Here is a 24445-nt window from a genome sequence, read left to right on the forward strand (position 1 = left end):
ACAATAAACTAAAATAACAGGATGAGTACGTGGTGCTCAATATGCTGTCACTCAGGATGAGTATGAGGTGCACAATAATCTATAAACCGCTTACAGGATGAGTATCTTGTTTAATTACTGTATAGGCTTGATATATACTTTTAAGAATAAAAGTTAAAACTTAATAAATGCAATGGCAACAATGTAATAAACGAATTAAGAAAAAAAAACAGTCTGGCAGCGGTGGGATTCGAACCCACGCCTCCGGAGAGACTGGTGCCTTAAACCAGCGCCTTAGACCACTCGGCCACGCTACCTGACCCAACCGTTGACACTCGTAAACGTTTTAAGCCACTAGACAATTTTTGTAATTTTAATAACTCATTGTGTTGGGGGGGACAGGCCGCCAATGTATATATATTCATACATACGTTAGGATTATATTTATATATACACAAAGGTACGTTGAGTTTATGAGAGAACATTGATGGTTTTATATTTTTATAAAGTCACTATACAAGCTTATAGCGTTTCGGGCAGGTCCTTATAATCTAACTGATGATTTTAAATAGGTAATTTCCAGCAAAATTGATAATTGTTAACAGGTACATTGTAAGAAAATTTGACGAAGATTAGTAGGTTTATAGTAAATTATAAGATTAGAGCACATAGTAAAATGTGAGGATTATCAACAGGTACATTATAGCATAGTTTGAGGATTATTTCTAGGTATAATGTAGTGAAATGTGTTCAGTATAAGAACCATGATATAAGATAATAATAATAATTTATTTAGGAAAAGTACATACGTAGTTGCAGAGTTACAGTACAAACATTGTTTGATTTAAAGATAGAGGTATAGTACATACAATACCTAATTAAGCCACTAAAGCCATCATACCTAAAGATGGTAGCAATGATTACAGTGGTGAAGTTGAATGGCTTAGGCAGATATATTGGGGGAGTGGGTAGCACAAGATATAGTGCGAGTTTAAGGTACTATATAGGTAGGAAACTATAAGGATGAAATTAAGTACTTTATATCGAGTTCCCTCCTAGGATGCTACCCTACAACAAGCTGACCTGGGTACCTACTAATTGTTATTACGGCGTGGTGAACAGGTGCATTAGGTGATAGGAAATACGTCCAACCATTTCTGTCCCGCCCGGGATTCGAACCTGATTGCAAATCAAGAACGAATCCTACTGTGCTACTGGGATCCTCAACTATTATATTTTTGCGTATATCTTTTCAAATATACTTATGTATTTTGATAAAAATAGTAAGTTTTTATTTTTTGTTTGTTTGGTTCTAATGTGGATGATCTATTTGTGGTGGTTGGAAGTCCCCATTTTGATGTGATGCCACGGCTTCCTGTCCCCGCGGAGGCCACTACAGACGGTGGCCCGGCTGCTCTATTCAGGTGAATATACTCTTCAATTAGTTTGCATATAATGCAACCCCCATACCCAACTTGAGGAAGTAGTGCACCCAGTACCCATCCCGTGGGATGGGGAAGAGGGTTATGCACCCCATCCCATCCCGATGGGTATGGGATGGGGTTAGTTTTTTTTAGTTTAGTAGATTTATTATGCACCCCATACCCATCTTGTGGGCGGTAGTGGAAAGGGTTACAGAGGCACGTAATGGGCTCAGGGACTGAACCCCACAATTTATTTAGCTAAGCAAGTTACAATCTTGATGAGCTATAGTTACAAAATTCAATATAAGTCGTCACATCAACAATGGGTTCGAGATCGACCACAAGTACAGTTTCTAAATTAAGCAACTGACATATGTGGAGAGCTAGTGTCATAATTGATATGTTTGTCCTGCACACCGCCCCCCATTCAGTGGGCAGCGGTGGATAGGTTACAATCACTTAGTTACTACCTACAGTTAGCAAACTGGGGATATTTGGCTATAAAATTTCTGGTAGCAGATCATTTTGAATGAAATATTGACACATCGCTGGAACATTGGTTATAGAATTGTCTCTAAATTCACGTATCTTTTCGCACTCCATCACATAGTGACGGAGGGTGTGCGAATAATTTTGTTGACACAGTTTACATTTGGTCAGGTCTACATCAGCAGATAATGAGAATTCCCAGAGATACTTGTAACCGAGTCTAAGCCGAGCAGTAGTAACATCTAGAAGTCTGCTGATTTTATTGGATGAACCATAGATGTGTGGCTTCTCTTGCATGATAGATGGAATTACTGGTGTTGATTTCACTTTGCCTCAGATCTACAATATTTTGTTGAAGTTCTTGGTGTAATATTGCTCTCAGACTGCTTATTGACAATCCAAGGTTATACTCAAATTCTCATTTAAAGACAGATTTGGCTAACTCACCAGCTCTATCGTGCATTCGGAGGCCAACATGAGATGGAGACCACATGAAATGGACTCTGTTACCATTAATAATTTTGTTATATTTGTGTCTAGCTTCAGACACGAGCATGTTACAGTTATGTCTTAAAGAGTTGAGAGCAATTAAGGATGATAAGGAGTCACTTACAATTAATGTATCAAGTTTGGAGACTTGTACACATTTCAGTGCAAGGAGTAGTTTAGTTCATTTATTATGCACCCCATACCCATCCTGTGGGCGGTAGTGGAAAGGGTTACAGAGGCACATAATGGGCTCAGGGACTGAACCCCACAATTCATTTAGCTAAGCAAGTTACAATCTTGATGAGCTAGTTACAAAATTCAATATAAGTCATCACATCAACAATGGGTTCGAGATCGACCTCAAGTACAGGTTCTAAATTAAGCAACTGACATATGTGGAGAGCTAGTGTCAAAATTTATATGTTTGTCCTGCACACCGCCCCCCATCCAGTGGGCAGCGGTGGATAGGTTACAATCACTTAGTTACTACCTACAGTTAGCAAACTGGGGATATTTGGCTAAAATTTCTGGTAGCAGATCATTTTGAATGAAATATTGACACATCGCTGGAACATTGGTTATAGAATTGTCTCTAAATTCACGTATCTTTTCGCACTCCATCACATAGTGACGGAGGGTGTGCGAATAATTTTGTTGACACAGTTTACATTTGGTCAGGTCTACATCAGCAGATAATGAGAATTCCCAGAGATACTTGTAACCGAGTCTAAGCCGAGCAGTAGTAACATCTAGAAGTCTGCTGATTTTATTGGATGATCCATAGATGTGTGGCTCCTCTTGCATGATAGTATGATGATAGATGGAATTACTGGTGTCAATTTCACTTTGCCTCAGATCTACAAGATCTTGTTGAAGTTCTCGGTGTACAGCTGCTCTCAGATTGCTCATTGACAATCCAAGGTTACACTCAACGGCTCCTTTAAAGGCAGATTCTTTGGCTAACTTATCAGCTCTATCATGCATTCGGAGGCCAACATGAGATGGAGACCACATGAAATGGACTCTGTTACCATCCTTAATAATTTTGTTGTATTTGTGTCTAGCTTCGGACACGAGCATGTTACAGTTATGTCTTAAAGAGTTGAGAGCATTTAAGGATGATAAGGAGTCACTTACAATTAATGTATCAAGTTTTGAGACTTGTACACATTTCAGTGCAAGGATCAAGGCAAATAGTTCAGTCTGAAGGGTAGAGGCCCAGTTGTTTATACGGACTCCCCACTCAAAGTATAGGCCATCGCCCATTGTCAGGACAACTGCACTTCCAGCTGCACCCGTGGTGCGGTGTAGGGAACCATCAGTATATATAATTTGAGAGAGAGAATGCTCTGTGGACAGAGCATCAATATGGCTTAAGGCGTTGAGCTTTGCCTCAAGACGAAGCTTGGGCTGATCTCTAATTTGCTTCTTGGGTGGAAAGGGAGGGATTAAAACTGGAAAGGGTGTAACCTCCCACGGTGCAGGAAAGTGCCGTTGTTGTTTCTCTTGGTACAAATCATGAACCTGATACATTCTGAGTTGAGTTCCAGTTTTTGTTATCCATTTGGAACAATGCTGATCTTCAATAAAGAAATTCTGGAGGGCTTCTGTGCAAGGATTAGGATGAGTTAGCCTAAGCATTTTTATACCAATTTGACAGTTAATTTCAGTAACACGATCAACAACGCTCAGAATATTAAGTTCCTTTCTCATATTAAGTATCTTTGTGGTACGAGGGCACCCAAGGATTATCCTCAAGGCTTCGTTTTGCAATTTTTCAAGCCCTCCAAGCTTTCTTTCAGGCATCAAAACAAGCAGAGGTGCAGCATAATCTACTAAAGATCTGATGTATGCAAAGTAGCAAGGCAAATAGTTCAGTCTGAAGGGTAGAGGCCCAGTTGTTTATACGGACTCCCCACTCAAAGTATAAGCCATCGCCCATTGTCAGGACAACTGCACTTCCAGCTGCACCCGTGGTGCGGTGTAGGGAACCATCAGTGTATATAATTTGAGAGAGAGAATGCTCTGTGGACAGAGCATCAATATGGCTTAAAGCGTTGAGCTTTGCCTCAAGACGAAGCTTGGGCTGATCTCTAATTTGCTTCTTGGGTGGAAAGGGATTAAAATTGGAAAGGGTGTAATCTCCCACACACCTAATACCAAGCCTGTGAGGGTAGTGAATCCCATACCCATCCCTTGGGGGTAATGCACTCCATACCCATCCCTTGGGGGTAATGCACTCCATACCCATCCCTTGGGGGTAATGCACTCCATACCCATCCCTTGGGGGGTAATGCACGCCATACCCATCCCTTGGGGGGTAATGTATCCCATACCCATCCCTTGGAGGGTAATTTATCCCATACCCATCCCTTGGGGGGTAATGTATCCCATACCCATCCCTTGGGGGGTAATGTATCCCATACCCATCCCTTGGGGGGGGGGGGGGTAGACAAAGCTACATAATGGTCTCAGGAACAGAACCCTAAGATTCATTTAGCTAAGCAAGTAAACAGTCTTGCTAGCCTCATTATACAGTATAATGGATTTGACCTGAAATTACTTTGAGGTCACTAAAGTGGCCTCGACGGGGACAGGAAGCCTGCGACTTGTCAAATGTACCTCCATTGTTACTGAGGATTTTTGTTTTGAATATAATTTTGAACAGAAGTCTTGACATTTACTACTTCGGCGGGTAGGCAGTTCAATAACCCTATCGGTGCATTGATTAGGCGTCAGTCCTTAACCGTATGCCACTGTTCACCCAGTAGTGAATGGGTACCTGATTGTTAAACGATTTGGCGGGTCGTATTCCAGTTAAAATTAAGACTAAGGACCGGCCTGAAACGCTTTGCGTCCTAGTGTTTTGCAAGAATGTAAAAACTCTTGTATATATAACTCAAATAAAATAAAACATCTGTTTTCCGTCCTACATTGTGGCTTGTTGAGCTTGAAGCTGCTCCCCTTTGTTTGTGTTACCTTTGACCTTGTAAAGCAATAGCGTTACCTTGAGGTGCTTCCGGGGCTTCGCGTCCCCGCGGCCCGGTCGTCGACCAGGCCTCCTGGTTGCTGGACTGGTCAACCAGGCTGACCAGGATGACCAGGCGTGCATTAATATCCTCCAAGGTGTTCAGTATTTTAAAGGTCTCGGTGAAGTCAGCCCCGTCATGCCAGTTTGGCAGTGTTGGCATCCCTGTGGCCTATACAGTTCCTAGCATAAGAGTCGACTTAGTTCGGGGGATGATTGTTGCTGCCCGGTGTTGAACTTTCCCCAAAGTCAAAATATGCTTGTGAAGGTGAGGTTTCCATACGTGGACACAGTAATCCAGACGAGGGCCAACCGGAGAACTGTACAGTCCAATAACCACGTGATTTTCCTTAAAGTCAAAGGTTCGTTTAATTATTCCTAATTATTTTTTTTTTATACTGCAGCTCCCACTTATTTCAATGAGCAACTTTCAATGACTGGTTGATCCTAATTCATATCCCTTTCTCCTTATCAATCAGCTGCATGATAGTGTTGTTAATTTAATAGTTGGGAGGTGCACTCTTATGCCCCACAATTCAAGATTTTAAATTTTTCAGTATTGATGGTCATCTGCCAGTCGTCTGACCATCTGTGTTGTTCATGTTGATGAACAAGGCTGTGAGGCCTCGGTAATGTTTTCGCTCCTTACTTTATCATAACTCTTAATACCATCTGCAAATTTGATGATGTGGTTTGTAATATTTTCCTTTATATATATGACAAAAACGGCCCCAAGATGGTACCTTGCGGTGTTGCGCTTGCCAAATATTTCTAATCCTATTCATTTCTGTTTAGGACGATCACTTACATTCATTGTTTTCACTAAGGGGGGTTTATCCATTTTAGTATTTTACTATTTATTCCCTGTGTGTTGTAATTTCCTCCCCAGCCTATTATGTCGTACTTTATCAAAATCTTTACAGCAGTCCATGTATACCACATCTCCTGGAAGTCCTTATTTATATTTATTTATTTATAAACAAGAAGGTACATTAGGTTTATGAGAGTACATAGCATTAATGTTTGATCTTTCTTTAATTTGTCGGTGATCTTTCTGACTATATGAAACATTATGGGAATATCCGTTAATTCATTCTCTTTCCGTGCTTCCAACACTTGCGTGGGGTATTGGGATGTTGTTTGATCTTTCTGCTGTGAACACATGTAATGTTTCCATTCAGGGTTGTTGCTCTCTTGTCGTCAATTAGAACTTGGCGGGTCTTACCATTTATGGGTTCTTCTCAGTCTTCTCTCTTGGTTTGACTTCTTATATAGACGTAAAAAAGACTTGGGATCTTTCTTAATGCTTAGATCAAGTTTTATTTCATAATTTATTTTGGCTGAACTGATATCCTCGTAGTTTAGTTCATTTATTATGCACCCCATACCCATCCTGTGGGCAAGAGGTGGTCGACCCCATACCCATCTTGTGGGTGGTAGTGGACCCCATACCAATCCTGTGGGTGGTAGTGGACCCCATACCAATCCTGTGGGTGGTAGTGGACCCCATACCCATCCTGTGGGCGGTGGTGGACCCTATACCCATCCTGTGGGCGGTGGTGGTCCCTATACCCATCCTGTGGGCGGTGGTGGTCCCTATACCCATCCTGTGGGTGGTAGTGGACCCCATACCCATCCTGTGGGCGGTGGTGGACCCTATACCCATCCTGTGGGCGGTGGTGGTCCCTATACCCATCCTGTGGGTGGTAGTGGACCGCATACTCATCCTCTGGGTGGTAGTGGACCGCATACTCATCCTGTGGGTTGGTAGTGAACCCCATACCAATCTTGTGGGCGGTGGTGGACCCCATACCCATCCTGTGGGCGGTGGTGGACCCCCATACCCATCCTTTGGGTGGTTGTGGACCCCATACCCATCCTGTGGGTGGTTGTGGACCCCATACCCATCCTGTGGGTGGTGGTGGACCCCATACCCATCCTGTGGGCGGTGGTGGACCCCCACACCCATCCTTTGGGTGGTTGTGGACCCCATACCCATCCTGTGGGTGGTGGTGGAAAAGGCTACAGAGGCATATAATGACACTTTTTTTTCTAATAGTCTTCTAGCTAAGCACATTACAGTCTTGACGAGCTAGTTACACGGTTTGATATTAGTAATATAGCAACAAAGCGTTCGAGAACGACAACAAGTACAGTCGCTAAGCTTAGCAACTGTTGTATCGGGGGGGGGGGGGACCTGCTAGAGTAAAAATCAAGGTAAGGGAGTACCATGTAATGGGGTTAGGATAGGCCCGGCCCCTTGGAACCAGTTCCCAACAAAATAAGAAAGATAAGGTTGAAACTTCGGTTTCAACTCTTTTTATCCTGTCGTAGCTCAGTCGATTAAGGCAGTGTCTGGGATGCTCGCTCGGGAGCCGGTCGGCCGAGCGGACAGCATGCTGGACTTATGATCCTGTGATCTTATCACCCGGTTCGATCCCGGGCGCCGGCGAGAAACAATGGGCAGAGTTTCTTTCACCATATGCCCCTGTTATCTAGCAGTAAAATAGGTACCTGGGTGTTATTCAGCTGTCACGGGCTGCTTCCTGGGGGTGGAGGCCTGGTCGAGGACCGGGCCGCGGGGACACCAAAGCCCCGAAATCATCTCAAGATAACCAAGATAACCCCTCTGTCTTATGTTACACATCTGACTCCATCTGACTCCATCACATCTGATCATAGGAGACGAGATTCACATACAGCAAACTAGTGGTAAGTCTACGCTTCCTTCAGGGGAGAATTTACTTAACTCAAATGAGTATAATTATATCAGACATGTGTTGAAGGGTCAGTACCTGAATCTAATTACATGGAACTCCAGGATCTGACCAGGGAACACTGACAGTATTCCCGAGACTACGGGAATTAAACCTCACTTCGCTGGAAGACAGCAGAGTTAGGGGAGACATGATCACCACATTCAAGATTCTGAAGGGAATTGATAGGGTAGATAAAGACAGTCTATTTAACACAAGGGGCACACGCACAAGGGGACACAGGTGGAAACTGAGTGCCCAAATGAGCCACAGAGATATTAGAAAGAACTTTTTCAGTGTCAGAATAGTTAATAAATGGAATGCATTAGGCAGTGATGTGGTGGACGCTGACTCCATACACAGTTTCAAATGTAGATATGATAGAGCTCGAGAAGCTCAGGAATTTGTACACCAGTAGATTGATGGTTGAGAGGCGGAAGCAAAGAGTCGAAGCTTAACCCCAGCAAGCGCAACTAGGTGAGTACTAGCTGTGATACACACACCAGGAGCCACACTGCCATTATCACAAATGGCGTCACACTAGAATATACATATGACTGAACCCAATAGGCTCAGAAGCCTGTACAACAGTTGACTGGCAGTTGAGAGGCGGGGCCAAAGAACCGAAGCTCAATCCCCGCAAGCACAACTAGGTGAGTGCTTTGATTACCTCACATATGATGTCAGATTACCACACATGGCGCCACACTACCACACATGGCGCCACACTAGCGCTACTAAACACCTACACACACACCTGACCACTTTAGGTTAGCGGGACAACACCTGCCAAGCTGGGACCCACATACCACCACACCAACTATAAACAATGCACTACGGACTCACATAACCCGTGCTACTCGGAACCTTTACCTGAATTTACCTGACGGCCACTAATACTATAGTGACATCCATGAGGGCAGGAAGTTGGCGGCTTGTCTAAGGTCCCCTCCATTTGCTCTGATAATCTTTTCCAGCTGTATTTAAAACGTAGTAGAGTTTTGGCTGTTTACAGCTTCGGTTTTGTTCCGAGTAGTTGAATCTAAATCATCCACAACACACTGACAGTTGTGTGATCATGTGATGGCAGCAGGTGCGACCTCCTGGTTGCCAGTACACGACCAGTGTCTTATATTCATCAATCCATAATCATTCTAGACTTGGCTGTCGTTTTAGCTGTCAGAATTCAAGTGATTTGTTTGCACTTTTATGGAATGAATAAAGTGCACATTCTACAACTTTCTAAGATCCGGTTGGCACTCCTTGTATAGACGGAAAGCACTATATACGTATTGCTAAAGCAAGGAAGCTTGCAATTGGCTGGCTCGATAGAGTGGCATTCACAGTACCAGGAAGAAATTGCTGTATTCCAACTTCCGTTCCAGGAATCCTGGAATGGAGCCCGCATATTTCTCTGAAATTTTCGTCAAATAAGAACAGATTCCCTGTAAGACGGATGCCAGAGGTCGCTGGAGCCTGACGCTCTGATGTAAATATCCTTTATATACCGGACCTTTGGGGTAAATACACATTTGTTATCATTTGTGTTGACGGTAAAACCAACGTTGGGTAAGACTGGTTATGAGTGGGATGATTGTGATTTATGTTAAAGGAGATTGAAGTGGTTGGAATTGCAAGAGATGGCGAGGAAGCGCAATGGTGTGGCGTTGGGAGGTGGCCGATGTGGCTGCCAGCCCCAGTGTTCCCCCTGTGTTTAATATGGTATGGTCTCCCATTGTTGGGGCTACACCATGTATACAACACACATGTTAGTATACACACACACACACATGTACATACACACACACATATACACACGTGAAAAAGCTAATAGGAACATGTATATGTATATATATATACACACACACACACGTGTGTGGACATTTAAGGAGGTGACGTTGTATTGAGGAGCATGTATATGTAGGGTGTGGCGCCCCCTGGAGAGCATTCCTCTAGTTCATACCTCACATGATAACCTTATCTATCTTATCACCCTCGTGACTTGTCATAGCAAAGTGATCATCATTGCCAGCTCGTACGCCATACACTCAATACCTGCCCCATACTTGTCTCTTCATACTTGTCGTATGTCTCTACTGTTATTGTGAAAGTTATTAATTTGCATAATCATACTGCAAAATAGTGTTGGGAATGACGTCACTGGTCACATGACAGCAGAGCTGACGTCGCCTGCTATATATAGATGAGTGTGACGTCACGCAGGGTGGGGGGCGAAGCGTTTCATATTGTTTCGTTGAGTATGATGAATACAGCGACGTGAGTGTGTGTGTGCCAGCGGCTTGTCAAGCTTATAATTATGCCAGTGTGGTATGATTTGAATGATTGTAGCGATGGTGGAGGTGTGGGGGAGTGTAGAAGGGGCTGGGAGTGTGTGGGAAGGGTATGTGTGTGTGTGTGAGCGATGGTTGTGGGATAGAGAGGAGGTGGGAGAGGAGGTGGGAGAGGTTGGGGGGGTGAAGATATAGGAGTGAGGTGGCCGGCCGGAGCCAGGCAGTGCATGAGTCATCGCAGGAGGGGGAGGAGTCCGGTCAACGTTTACAGTGACGCCAACAGCCGTCCATGTTAGTCAGCCAGCCCCACCAGGTGACTGTAAGGAAGCTGTCGGCGCGTCAGGCCCACCACCACCACCCACCTCCCTCAACCATGTTCACTCGCGGCCAGACCACCACAGCCGTCACCACTACCTCACCCCCGCCACACCTCACTGGTAGCGTGGCGCACCCCACCACCGCCGTCAACAGTGACGTAGGGTCCAGTGTGAGTTTGACGATAACAGCTGTGGCGACGAGTCTAGCGGAGGGCGTCGGGGTGACGACGTCGTCGACGACGACTGCCTCGACCAGCAGCTGCAGCAGTACTCCTGTGCTCGACACCCCGACCATCACCAGCTTGGTGGTGAGTACTCAACACTCTGCCTCCAAGTGTGTGTCTCAAGTGTCAAGTGTGTGTGTGTCACTCTATATAGAAGTGTCAGTGTTTCCTGGTGTTAAATATATGCTTTGGTGTCCCGATATATGTGACTTGGTCTTGGATCAGCCACGGCTCTAGGGAACTGTCACGTCGACAGATGCTTCTTTAAGGCGGTAGGGAGACAGGAAAGCGTTTTCGTAGAGATATTAGTAAGTGATATAAAGGAATAAACAGCACAAGAAAGCATTATTGAACAGTAGAAAGAGAGGAATGCGCCACTACGTACATTAGTGTACGACTTTTTTTGTTTGTCCTCAACAAAGGTCCCAGTAATGCCACACTGGCCTGCCAAACGCACGATTCGTCTGCTCTTGTACTAAACTATTCACCAGTTCATTCCATGGCTTGATTCCCTTCCCAGTGGAGCATCTGTTGACAGTTATCAGTGGGGGGTGAGAGGGAGCCAGTACAGACGGCCACAGGTGTACTGGGAGCCAGACACGTGTACTGGACGAGGCAGCAGGACATGGGGTCCCCAAGTGACCTGCTTGTATCAACGTGTCCCCCTCACACTAGCACTAGTGTCTATACACTCTGAGGTAGTGTAGGTACTCCTTCTCTAGGTCCTCCTACACACACCCCTCCCCCCCCCCCCTTCACGGGTCCTCCTAAGATGGAGAGGAGGGGGGGGGGGTGAGAGGGGTGTAGTTGCCAAGTGTGATGTGTTGTGAGTTGATGATTTTCTTGATTGTACCAGTTAACTCCTTATGCTCACTCTCGCCCGCCACAATCAAAATAAACAACTCCATTACAGGCCTACAATTAAAACACCCCCCCCCAAACACACACCCCACACACATATAAACACACCACACACACACACACACACACACACACACACACACACACACACACACACACACACACACACACACACACACACACACACACACACACACACCCACACACATATACACACACATACACACACACACACACATTAGGAAGTGATGTGGTGTAGACTGACTCCATACACAGTTTCAAGTGTAGATATGACAGAGCCCAGTAGGCTCAGGAAACTGTACACCAGTTGATTGACAGTTGAGAGGCGGGACCAAAGAGCCAAAGCTCAACCCCCGCAAGCAATTAGGTGAATACACATACACACACTAATATATATATATATATATATATATATATATATATATATATATATATATATATATATAATAATATTTATATATATATATATATATATATATATATATATATATATATATATATATATATATATATATATATCTGAAAACTCACACCCCAGAAGTGACTCGAACCCATACTCCCACAACTGGTATGTACAGGGACGCCTTAATCCGCTTGACCATCACGACCGGACATAAGGAAGTGATAGCCGAGGCTATATGAACCACTTCCCCGCCGGCACTCGGATGGTAATCTTGGGCATAGCATTTTATCAAATCACCTCATTCTTTGGGGCACACGTGAGGAACACAAATGCAAACAAGCCTGAATGGTCCCCAGGACTATATACAACTGATATACATACAACTTTGCATTTGTGTTCCTCACGTGTGCCCCAAAGAATGAGGTGATTTGATAAAATGCTATGCCCAAGATTACCATCCGAGTGCCGGCGGGGAAGTGGTTCATATAGCCTCGGCTATCACTTCCTTATATCCGGTCGTGATGGTCAAGCGGATTAAGGCGTCCCTGTACATACCAGTTGTGGGAGTATGGGTTCGAGTCACTTCTGGGGTGTGAGTTTTCAGTTGTATATAGTCCTGGGGACCTTTCAGGCTTGTTTGCATATATATATATATATATATATATATATATATATATATATATATATATATATATATATATATATATATATAATATTATAATATTTAATCATAATTAGCAGTTGGAAGGGGTCAGGATAAGGATTTGGGATGGGACGGGGGGAAGGAATGTTGCCCAACCACTTCGATGGTCGGGGATTGAACGCCGACCTGTAAGAAGCGAGACCGTCGCTCTACCGTCCAGCCCAAGTGGTTGGGCATGGGGGTCAGGGGTCAGGTCACGTTGACCTCCTGACAGACTTGTCCCCTTAAGTGTGTCAGCACGCTGCGGCTACACCACGTGCAGCTGAACACGTGCCCACCCGTACACCACGTGCAGCTGAACACGTGCCCACACCCGTACACCACGTGCAGCTGAACACGTGCCCACCCGTACACCACGTGCAGCTGAACACGTGCCCACCACGTGCAGTTGAACACGTGCCCACCCGTACACCACGTGCAGCTGAACACGTGCCCACCCGTACACCACGTGCAGCTGAAGACGTGCCCACACCCGTACACCACGTGCAGCTGAAGACGTGCCCACACCCGTACATCACGTGCAGCTGAACACGTGCCCACCCGTACTCCACGTGCAGCTGAAGACGTGCCCACACCCGTACACCACGTGCAGCTGAACACGTGCCCACACCCGTACACCACGTGCAGCTGAACACGTGCACACACCCGTACTCCACGTGCAGCTGAAGACGTGCCCACACCAGTACACCACGTGCAGCTGAACACGTGCCCACACCCGTACTCCACGTGCAGCTGAAGACGTGCCCACCCGTACACCACGTGCAGCTGAACACGTGCCCACACCCGTACTCCACGTGCAGCTGAACACGTGCCCACCCGTACACCACGTGCAGCTGAACTCGTGCCCACACCCGTACTCCACGTGCAGCTGAACACGTGCCCACACCCGTACACCACGTGCAGCTGAACACGTGCCCACACCCGTACACCACGTGCAGCTGAAGACGTGCCCACCCGTACACCACGTGCAGCTGAACACGTGCCCACCCGTACACCACGTGCAGCTGAACACGTGCCCACACCCGTACTCCACGTGCAGCTGAAGACGTGCCCACACCAGTACACCACGTGCAGCTGAACACGTGCCCACACCCGTACTCCACGTGCAGCTGAAGACGTGCCCACCCGTACACCACGTGCAGCTGAACACGTGCCCACACCCGTACTCCACGTGCAGCTGAAGACGTGCCCACACCCGTACACCACGTGCAGCTGAACACGTGCCCACATTCACGTACATCAATTGTAATATTTCAACGCCTGATGCTTAACCCTAACCTTGAAAATAGTGAACTCAAATGACCTCAGCTTTGTGAGGTGAGATTTAACAGCAGGTGTGTACCTTGTACCAGCAGGTTTGTACCTTGTACCAGCAGGTGTGTACCTTGTACCAGCAGGTCTGTACCTTGTACCAGCAGGTTTGTACCTTGTACCAGCAGGTGTGTACCTTGTACCAGCAGGTGTGTACCTTGTACCAGCAGGTTTGTACCTTGTACCAGCAGGTTTGTACCTTGTACCAGCAGGTCTGTACCTTGTACCAGCAGGTTTGTACCTTGTACCAGCAGGTGTGTACCTTGTACCAGCAGGTGTGTACCTTGTACCAGCAGGTGTGTACCTTGTACCAGCAGGTGTGTACCTTGTACCAGCAGGTTTGTACCTTGTACCAGCAGGTGTGTACCTTGTACCAGCTGGTGTGTACCTTGTACCAGCAGGTCTATACCTTGTACCAGCAGGTCTATACCTTGTACCAGCAGGTTTGTACCTTGTACCAGCAGGTCTGTACCTTGTACCAGCAGGTCTGTACCTTGTACCAGCAGGTGTGTACCTTGTACCAGCGGGTCTATACCTTGTACCAGTAGGTCTGTACCATTTACCAGCTGGTGTGTACCTTGTACCAGCTGGTGTGTACCTTGTACCAGCAGGTCTATACCTTGTACCAGCTGGTGTGTACCTTGTACCAGCAGGTCTATACCTTGTACCAGCAGGTCTATACCTTGTACCAGCAGGTGTGTACCTTGTACCAGCAGGTCTATACCTTGTACCAGGAGGTGTGTACCTTGTAACAGCAGGTGTGTACCTTGTACCAGCTGGTGTGTACCTTGTACCAGCTGGTCTGTACCTTGTGCCAGTAGGTCTGTACCTTGTACCAGCAGGTGTGTACCTTGTACCAGCAGGTGTGTACCTTGTACCAGCTGGTCTGTACCTTGTACCAGCTGGTCTGTACCTTGTACCAGCAGGTCTATACCTTGTACCAGCAGGTGTGTACCTTGTACCAGCAGGTCTGTACCTTGTACCAGCAGGTGTGTACCTTGTACCAGCAGGTATGTACCTTGTACCAGCAGGTGTGTACCTTGTACCAGCAGGTCTGTACCTTGTACCAGCAGGTCTGTACCTTGTACCAGCTGGTTTATACCTTGTACCAGCAGGTGTGTACCTTGTACCAGCAGGTTTATACCTTGTACCAGCAGGTGTGTACCTTGTACCAGCAGGTGTGTACCTTGTACCAGCAGGTCTGTACCTTGTACCAGGTGTGTACCTTGTACCAGCAGGTCTGTACCTTGTACCAGCAGGTCTGTACCTTGTACCAGCAGGTCTGTACCTTGTACCAGGTGTGTACCTTGTACCAGCAGGTCTGTACCTTGTACCAGCAGGTTTATACCTTGTACCAGCAGGTGTGTACCTTGTACTAGCAGGTGTGTACCTACAGCAGTTAACAGGGGACTCAGCGGTCAGCAATAGGCGTCGGGAACCATGGTTTAATTATTGATCCGTCTGACTATTGTGTTACTGCATGAGACACCTCCATCGACCGTGTGGGGGGGGGGGGGGGAGTGGGGGTGTACTGGTCACCTCGTGCTAGGGGGAACCTGGGAGCTTACACGGTGGGTACACGGCCACACCCACCAGTACACATGGTGGGTACACAGCCACACCCACCAGTACACATGGTGGGTACACAGCCACACCCACCAGTACACACAGTGGGTACACAGCCACACCCACCAGTACACACAGTGGGTACACAGCCACACCCACCAGTACACATGGTGGGTACACAGCCACACCCACCAGTACACACAGTGGGTACACAGCCACACCCACCAGTACACACAGTGGGTACACGGCCACACCCACCAGTACACACAGTGGGTACACAGCCACACCCACCAGTACACACAGTGGGTACACAGCCACACCCACCAGTACACACGGTGGGTACACAGCCACACCCACCAGTACACACGGTGAGTACACAGCCACACCCACCAGTACACACGGTGAGTACACAGCCACACCCACCAGTATACACGGTGAGTACACAGCCACACCCACCAGTACACACAGTGAGTACACAGCCACACCCACCAATATACACGGTGAGTACACAGCCACACCCACCAGTACACACGGTGAGTACACAGCCACACCCACCAGTACACACGGTGAGTACACAGTCACACCCACCAGTACACACGGTGGGTACACAGTCACACCCACCAGTACACACGGTGGGTACACAGTCACACCCACCAGTACACACGGTGGGTACACAGTCACACCCACCAGTACACACGGTGGGTACACAGCCACACCCACCAGTACACACGGTGGGTACACAGCCACACCCACCAGTACACACGGTGAGTACACAGCCACACCCACCAGTACACACGGTGAGTACACAGCCACACCCATCAGTACACACGGTGAGTACACAGCCACACCCACCAGTACACACGGTGAGTACACAGCCACACCCACCAGTACACAGCCACACCCACCAGTACACACGGTGAGTACACAGCCACACCCACCAGTACACACGGTGAGTACACAGCCACACCCACCAGTACACACGGTGAGTACACAGCCACACCCACCAGTACACACGGTGAGTACACAGCCACATCCACCAATACACACGGTGGGTACACAGCCACACCCACCAGTACACACGGTGAGTACACAGCCACACCCACCAGTACACAGCCACACCCACCAATACACACGGTGAGTACACAGCCACACCCACCAGTACACACAGTGAGTACACAGCCATACCCACCAATACACACGGTGGGTACACAGCCACACCCACCAGTACACACGGTGAGTACACAGCCACACCCACCAGTACACACGGTGAGTACACAGCCACACCCACCAGTACACACGGTGAGTACACAGCCACACCCACCAGTACACACGGTGAGTACACAGCCACATCCACCAATACACACGGTGGGTACACAGCCACACCCACCAGTACACACGGTGAGTACACAGCCACACCCACCAGTACACAGCCACACCCACCAATACACACGGTGAGTACACAGCCACACCCATCAGTACACAGCCACATCCACCAATACATACGGTGGGTACACAGCCACACCCACCAGTACACACGGTGAGTACACAGCCACACCCACCAGTACACAGCCACACCCACCAATACACACAGTGAGTACACAGCCACACCCACAAGTACACACGGTGGGTACACAGCCACACCCACCAGTACACAGCCACACCCACCAGTACACACGGTGAGTACACAGCCACACCCACCAGTACACACAGTGAGTACACAGCCACACCCACCAGAACACACGGTGAGTACACAGCCACACCCACCAGTACACACGGTGAGTACACAGCCACACCCACCAGTACACACGGTGAGTACACAGCCACACCCACCAGTACACACAGTGAGTACACAGCCACACCCACCAGTACACACAGTGAGTACACAGCCACACCCACCAGTACACACAGTGAGTACACAGCCACACCCACCAGTACACAGCCACACCCACCAGTACACAGCCACACCCACCAATACACACAGTGAGTACACATCCACACCCACCAGTACACACAGTGAGTACACAGCCACACCCACCAGTACACAGCCACACCCACCAGTACACACAGTGAGTACACAGCCACACCCACCAGTACACACGGTGAGTACACAGCCACACCCACCAATACACACGGTGAGTACACAGCCACACCCACCAGTTCACACGGTGGGTACACAGCCACACCCACCAATACACACAGTGAGTACACGGCCACACCCACCAGTACACACGGTGAGTACACAGCCACACCCACCAGTACACACGGTGAGTACACAGCCACACCCACCAGTACACACAGTGGGTACACAGCCACACCCACCAGTACACACGGTGGGTACACAGCCACACCCACCAGTACACACGGTGGGTACACAGCCACACCCACCAGTACACACGGTGGGTACACAGTCACACCCACCAGTACACACGGTGGGTACACAGCCACACCCACCAGTACACACGGTGAGTACACAGCCACACCCACCAGTACACACGGTGGGTACACAGCCACACCCACCAGTACACACGGTGGGTACACAGTCACACCCACCAGTACACACGGTGGGTACACAGCCACACCCACCAGTACACACGGTGAGTACACAGCCACACCCACCAGTACACACGGTGGGGTACACAGTCACACCCATCAGTACACACGGTGAGTACACAGCCACACCCACCAGTACACACGGTGGGTACACAGTCACACCCACCAGTACACACGGTGGGTACACAGTCACACCCACCAGTACACACGGTGGGTACACTAAAAAAACCCGAAATCATCTCAAGATAACCAAGATAAGGCCAAAAATCGTCGTACTAGAAACTGGAACCGGCTCGCGAAAGTGACCTACTGTCCCGTTTTCTATTGTGGTGTCCTCTGGTAGGTTAGGTTAAGGGCACTTTAGCACGACAGTTTCTTGAACCTTTAGGAACCTTTAGGAGGTCGGAGTGAAGTGCCCTCAGACTGTCTGAACTGGATGAGAAGAAAGCATTTGTATAGGTTCAGATAGGCTTAGATATAGGCTTAATTATAGGCTTAGATATAGGCTTAGCATTGTATTAACTAATAGCAAAAAGTCCATTCAAATGAACACATCAAACACAGGACAACAAAAATATTGCTGATCTTTTGAAAATGAAGGAAAAATCTATCTTGCAGAGCATAGGCCTATTCCGTCCAAACAGTGGCGTGTCGGGTTGCACTTAGGCCTACACGAGGGCCCCCCCCTTAATAAAGGTGTTAGACACAGCCTGGCCGCTCGTTAGCAAATTATAACCATCCAATTCTGACCGTTCAGCTAGTGTCAGGGTGACAGGTGTCGGGTGTGTGTCAGGGTGACAGGTGTCTGGTGTGTGTGTGTCAGGGTGACAGGTGTCTGGTGTGTGTGTGTCAGGGGTGACAGGCTTGCATCGTATGACAGGTGTGTGGTGGCAGGGGAGCTGCCCTTCATCACCCCTGAAGGTTACGTCATGTGGTGTCAGATGGGCTGCCCTCTCCGTCTTGCAGAATGTTGCAACTTTGGTTGCATCATTCTGCAAGTGACTGGAGTTCAATGGGCTGCCCACCACCACACAAGACTGCGCCATACTACAGGTGTGTGTGGAGGCAGGCGGGCTGCCCACCACCACCACCACCACACAAGACTGCGCCATACCACAGGTGTGTGTGGAGGCAGGCGGGCTGCCCTCCACCACCACACAAGACTGCGCCATACCACAGGTGTGTGTGGAGGCAGGCGGGCTGCCCTCCACCACCACCACCACACAAGACTGCGCCACACTACAGGTGTGTGGAGGCAGGCTGGCTGCCCACCACCACCACCAAACAAGACTGCGTCACACTACAGGTGTGTGGAGGCAGGCGGGCTGCCCTCCACCACCACCACCAAACAAGACTGCGTCACACTACAGGTGTGTGGAGGCAGGCTGGCTGCCCACCACCACCACCAAACAAGACTGCGTCACACTACAGGTGTGTGGAGGCAGGCGGGCTGCCCACCACCACACAAGACTGCGTCACACTACAGGTGTGTGGAGGCAGGCTGGCTGCCCACCACCACCACCAAACAAGACTGCGTCACACTACAGGTGTGTGGAGGCAGGCGGGCTGCCCTCCACCACCACCACCAAACAAGACTGCGTCACACTACAGGTGTGTGGAGGCAGGCTGGCTGCCCTCCACCACACAAGTTTGTGTTTAACTCTCTTATCAGTCCCGCCATATCAGTAACTAATGGTAAGTGAGGTCTATCCCTCTACTAGCCCGCCTACTAGCCTAGCTTGTTGTACCTGCTGCGTATTAGACTGTCCTTGTCCACCTTATTTATCCCCCTCAGTATCTTGTATATTGTGATCATATCTCCTCTATTCTGTCCTGCAGAGTTGTGGGATCTAGTTTCTTATCCTCGCAGCCTAAACATCTAAGCGCTGGCACCAGTTCATGTTTCTCAACATTCTAATGTTTACTATCATGCACCATGCTGCTGATGTTTACTATCATCCTCCATGCTGCTGATGTTTACTATCATCCACCATGCTGCTGATGTTTACTATCATCCACCATGCTGCTGATGTTTACTATCATCCACCATGCTGCTGATGTTTACTATCATCCACCATGCTGCTGATGTTTACTATCATCCACCATGCTGCTGATGTTTACTATCATCCACCATGCTGCTGATGTTTACTATCATCCACCATGCTGCTGATGTTTACTATCATCCACCATGCTGCTGATGTTTACTATCATCCACCATGCTGCTGATGTTTACTATCATCCACCATGCTGCTGATGTTTACTATCATCCACCATGCTGCTGATGTTTACTATCATCCACCATGCTGCTGATGACACCCAGTCTATGTGTTCCTCTAGTGTTAGTGTTGAACTTATATCATCTCCCAAATATGTTTCCTGTAGTTGCCTTTCCCTTATGGTGAAGACATCTGGTCTATTTGTTTCCTCTTTCCCATCTTCATTACTTTACACTTCTTAAGGTTGAACTCCATCAACCATTTGTTTTCCCAGTCTTGGAATGCGTCAATGTCTTCCTGTAACTTTGAGCAGTCCTCCTGTATTCTGACCTTGTAGACGATACATAGCTAATGAACAATCATTGTCACTTGTAAGCTCACTCCCTCGGGTATATCAATTAGGAACAGCAGTCGTCTCGTCAGCACTGTGGAGAAATGCCCGACAGATCACTGGATCATTATCTAAGACAGTGCACAGTTACAGCCACAACAGATCACTGGATCATTATCTAAGACAGTGCACAGTTACAGCCACAACAGATCACTGGATCATTATCTAAGACAGTGCACAGTTACAGCCACAATAGACCACTGGAACATTATCTAACACAGTGTACAGTTACAACCACAACAGACCACTGGAACATTATCTAACACAGTGTACAGTTACAGCCACAACAGACCACTGGAACATTATCTAACACAGTGTACAGTTACAGCCACAACAGACCACTGGAACATTATCTAACACAGTGTACAGTTACAGCCACAACAGACCACTGGAACATTATCTAACACAGTGTACAGTTACAGCCACAACAGACCACTGGAACATTATCTAACACAGTGTACAGTTACAGCCACAACAGACCACTGGAACATTATCTAACACAGTGTACAGTTACAGCCACAACAGACCACTGGAACATTATCTAACACAGTGCACAGTTACACACACAACAGACCACTGGAACATTATCTAACACAGTGTACAGTTACAGCCACAACAGACCACTGGAACATTATCTAACACAGTGCACAGTTACACACACAACAGACCACTGGAACATTATCTAACACAGTGCACAGTTACAGCCACAACAGACCACTGGAACATTATCTAACACAGTGCACAGTTACACACACAACAGACCACTGGAACATTATCTAACACAGTACACAGTAACACACACAACAGACCACTGGAACATTATCTAACATTAGACTAGTTACAAATCTGTACATGGAAATAACTGGTCACGAAACCAGGAGTCATGGTAACAAGTGTAAAATAGCCCCATTGAAAAAATAGGTACACGGAGAGAGAGAGAGAGAGAGAGAGAGAGAGAGAGAGAGTGAGAGTGAGAGTGAGAGAGAGTGAGAGAGAGTGAGAGTGAGTGAGTGAGTGAGTGAGTGAGTTCACCAACATTATGGGACCAAGACTTTTCAACACTAAACACAATAGGGATAACTAGCCAATCTCTTAGGATGTTCAAAAGAGAACGATACCTCCTAAGGTATCATTTGAAAAATAAACACCTCCAAAGGATACCTGATCAACCGGGCTGTGACTCATATATCAGACTGGGAGCAGCTGCATCTAACATCCTGTTAGACTAGATGTGACAAAATCGGTGGAGCCACACCTAATATCATCGTGGCGGCTGAAAGAAGCTGTAGAAGTAATTTATTACACGTTATCTAACATGTTTAATAAGACGTTGAAACGCAGTCCCAGTATTAAAGGGGGGAGGTAGAAAGTGGGTATTAAACTACAGCCTAGTGTGTTGACCAGACCACACACTAGAAGGTGAAGGGACGACTACGTTTTGGTCCGTCCTGGACCATTCTCAAGTCATTCTCATGAATCGGCTTGAGAATGGTCCATGACGGACCGAAACGTCGTCGTCCCTTCACCTTCTAGTGTGTGGTCTGTGGTGAGCAGATCTGGTAGATTGTCCAAAAGGCATTTGACACTGTTCTGCATGAAAAGACTGTTGTACAAGATGAAGAACAGGCTGGGAAAACACTGGACTGTGTAAGGGTTCACTGAAAACACTGGACTGTGTAAGGGTCCACTGAAAACACTGGACTGTGTTACTAAGGTTCACTGAAAACACTGGACTGTGTAAGGTTCACTGAAAACACTGGACTGTGTAAGGTTCACTGAAAACACTGGACTGTGTAAGGGTCCACTGAAAACACTGGACTGTGTAAGGTTCACTGAAAACACTGGACTGTGTAAGGTTCACTGAAAACACTGGACTGTCCTGAAGGACAGAAAGCAAAGAGTAACAGTGTGAGAGGAGGTTTGAAGCTGGAGGAATAGCAAGTGGGGTCCCACAAGGGTCGGTCCTGGGACCGCTGTTGTTCCTAATTTATGTGAATGAGCGCCCCGAGGGAGAGAGGTCGTTCATGTCAATTTTGCAGATGACGCAAAGCAGACGAGGAATGTAAAAACAGAGGGGATTGGATGCAGGAAGTTACAGGAGGACCTCGACAAACTGTTAGTGATCAAACAAATGGTTGGTGGATTTCACTCTCAACAAGTGTGAGGTAATGATGAAGAGCAAGGAAGAGAGATCATGAAACATCTACAACATAATGAGAAGATAATTACAGGAATCGGAGAGAGAGAGAGAGAGAGAGAGAGAGAGAGAGAGAGAGAGAGAGAGAGAGAGAGAGAGAGAGAGAGAGAGAGAGAGAGAGAGAGAGAGAGAGAGAGAGAGAGAGTGTGAGAGAGAGAGTGAGAGAGAGTGAGAGAGAGTGAGAGAGAGTGAGAGAGAGTGAGAGAGAGTGAGAGAGAGTGAGAGAGAGTGAGAGAGTGAGAGAGAGTGAGAGAGAGTGAGAGAGAGTGAGAGAGAGTGAGAGAGAGAGTGAGAGAGAGTGAGAGTGAGAGTGAGAGTGAGAGTGAGAGTGAGAGAGAAAGAGATATGAGAACGGATATAATTCCAACACTAACATCGGAGGCGCACACACACATGATAACTTCGGCAACATATGTGACACTGGCATATAGAACAACATCGTATAGAAACCTAAATTAAGACTCCTTCAAGATAATTAACATAATATTGCTTAGACCAATATTGGAATATGCAGCATTTCATATGCTGCAGCAGCAGCATCGGCCTTTCGTTCAGCTCCTACCCTCAGCATGTACGGTGACACTGGCCTCAGCATGTACGGTGACACTGGCCTCAGCATGTACGGTGACACTGGCCTCAGCATGTACGGTGACACTGGCTTCCTATCTCTCCAGGACCGCCGTGATCGCTACTGTCTTCGCTATCTTGCTCGGTCCTTACAGCATCCTCACTCTCGCCTTTGTCGTGCTTCAACTTCTACCCCTCCTGTAGTTCCTGTTCCTCTTTCTGTCCGTTTGTCTCGCTTACAAGATTCTCTTTCGGTTCGTATTACCAATGTTTCTCCTCGTGTTGTTCCCTCCTTGCCCCCGTGGAGGGTCCTCCTTCCCAAATTTTGTACTTCTCTGACCCGCATCACTAAAGTTTTTACCCCTACAGTTCTGAAACGCCTCCTCCTTGAGCACTTTTCTTCTCACTCCCGCTCTGTTCCCATCTTCACCGATGGGTCTAAGTCTGCGGACGGTGTTGGCTACTCTGTTGTTTTTCCTGACCACGCTTATATGTGTCGCCTTCCTCCGGAGACTAGCATCTTCACAGCAGGTCGCTATGCTATTCTCTATGCTCTTCGTCTCCTGCTTTCCCGGTGTCAATCCTCCTTTGTGGTGGTAGTTGACTCTCGTAGTGCCCTCATGGCTTTAGGGTCCTTTAATCCGGTCCACCCGGTGGTCATC

The 24445-nt window shown here is 47.6% G+C and overlaps 1 protein-coding gene and 1 non-coding gene across 3 annotated transcripts in view; one reads left to right on the plus strand and one right to left on the minus strand.

The window, feature by feature from the left end:
* Window positions 1-214: 214 nt before the first annotated feature.
* Window positions 215-296, minus strand: TRNAL-AAG (transfer RNA leucine (anticodon AAG)). The gene has a single exon. It is a non-coding gene; the product is annotated as a tRNA-Leu (tRNA).
* A 10374-nt stretch (window positions 297-10670) lies between these two features.
* The window catches only part of LOC123749266 (transcription factor kayak), a 73400-nt gene continuing 59625 nt past the window's right edge, over window positions 10671-24445 (plus strand). The window contains exon 1 of one of the 2 annotated variants that reach the window (XM_069305538.1): window positions 10671-11081. In XM_069305538.1, coding sequence (XP_069161639.1) covers window positions 10746-11081 — 336 coding nt within the window. In that variant the 5' untranslated portion in view covers window positions 10671-10745. Of the gene's footprint in view, window positions 11082-20083; window positions 20108-24445 lie in introns of those variants that run through there. The other variant, XM_069305550.1, reaches the window with a different exon arrangement.

Source organism: Procambarus clarkii, chromosome 6 (genome assembly GCF_040958095.1).
Source record: "Procambarus clarkii isolate CNS0578487 chromosome 6, FALCON_Pclarkii_2.0, whole genome shotgun sequence".
Lineage (NCBI taxonomy): Eukaryota > Metazoa > Arthropoda > Malacostraca > Decapoda > Cambaridae > Procambarus > Procambarus clarkii.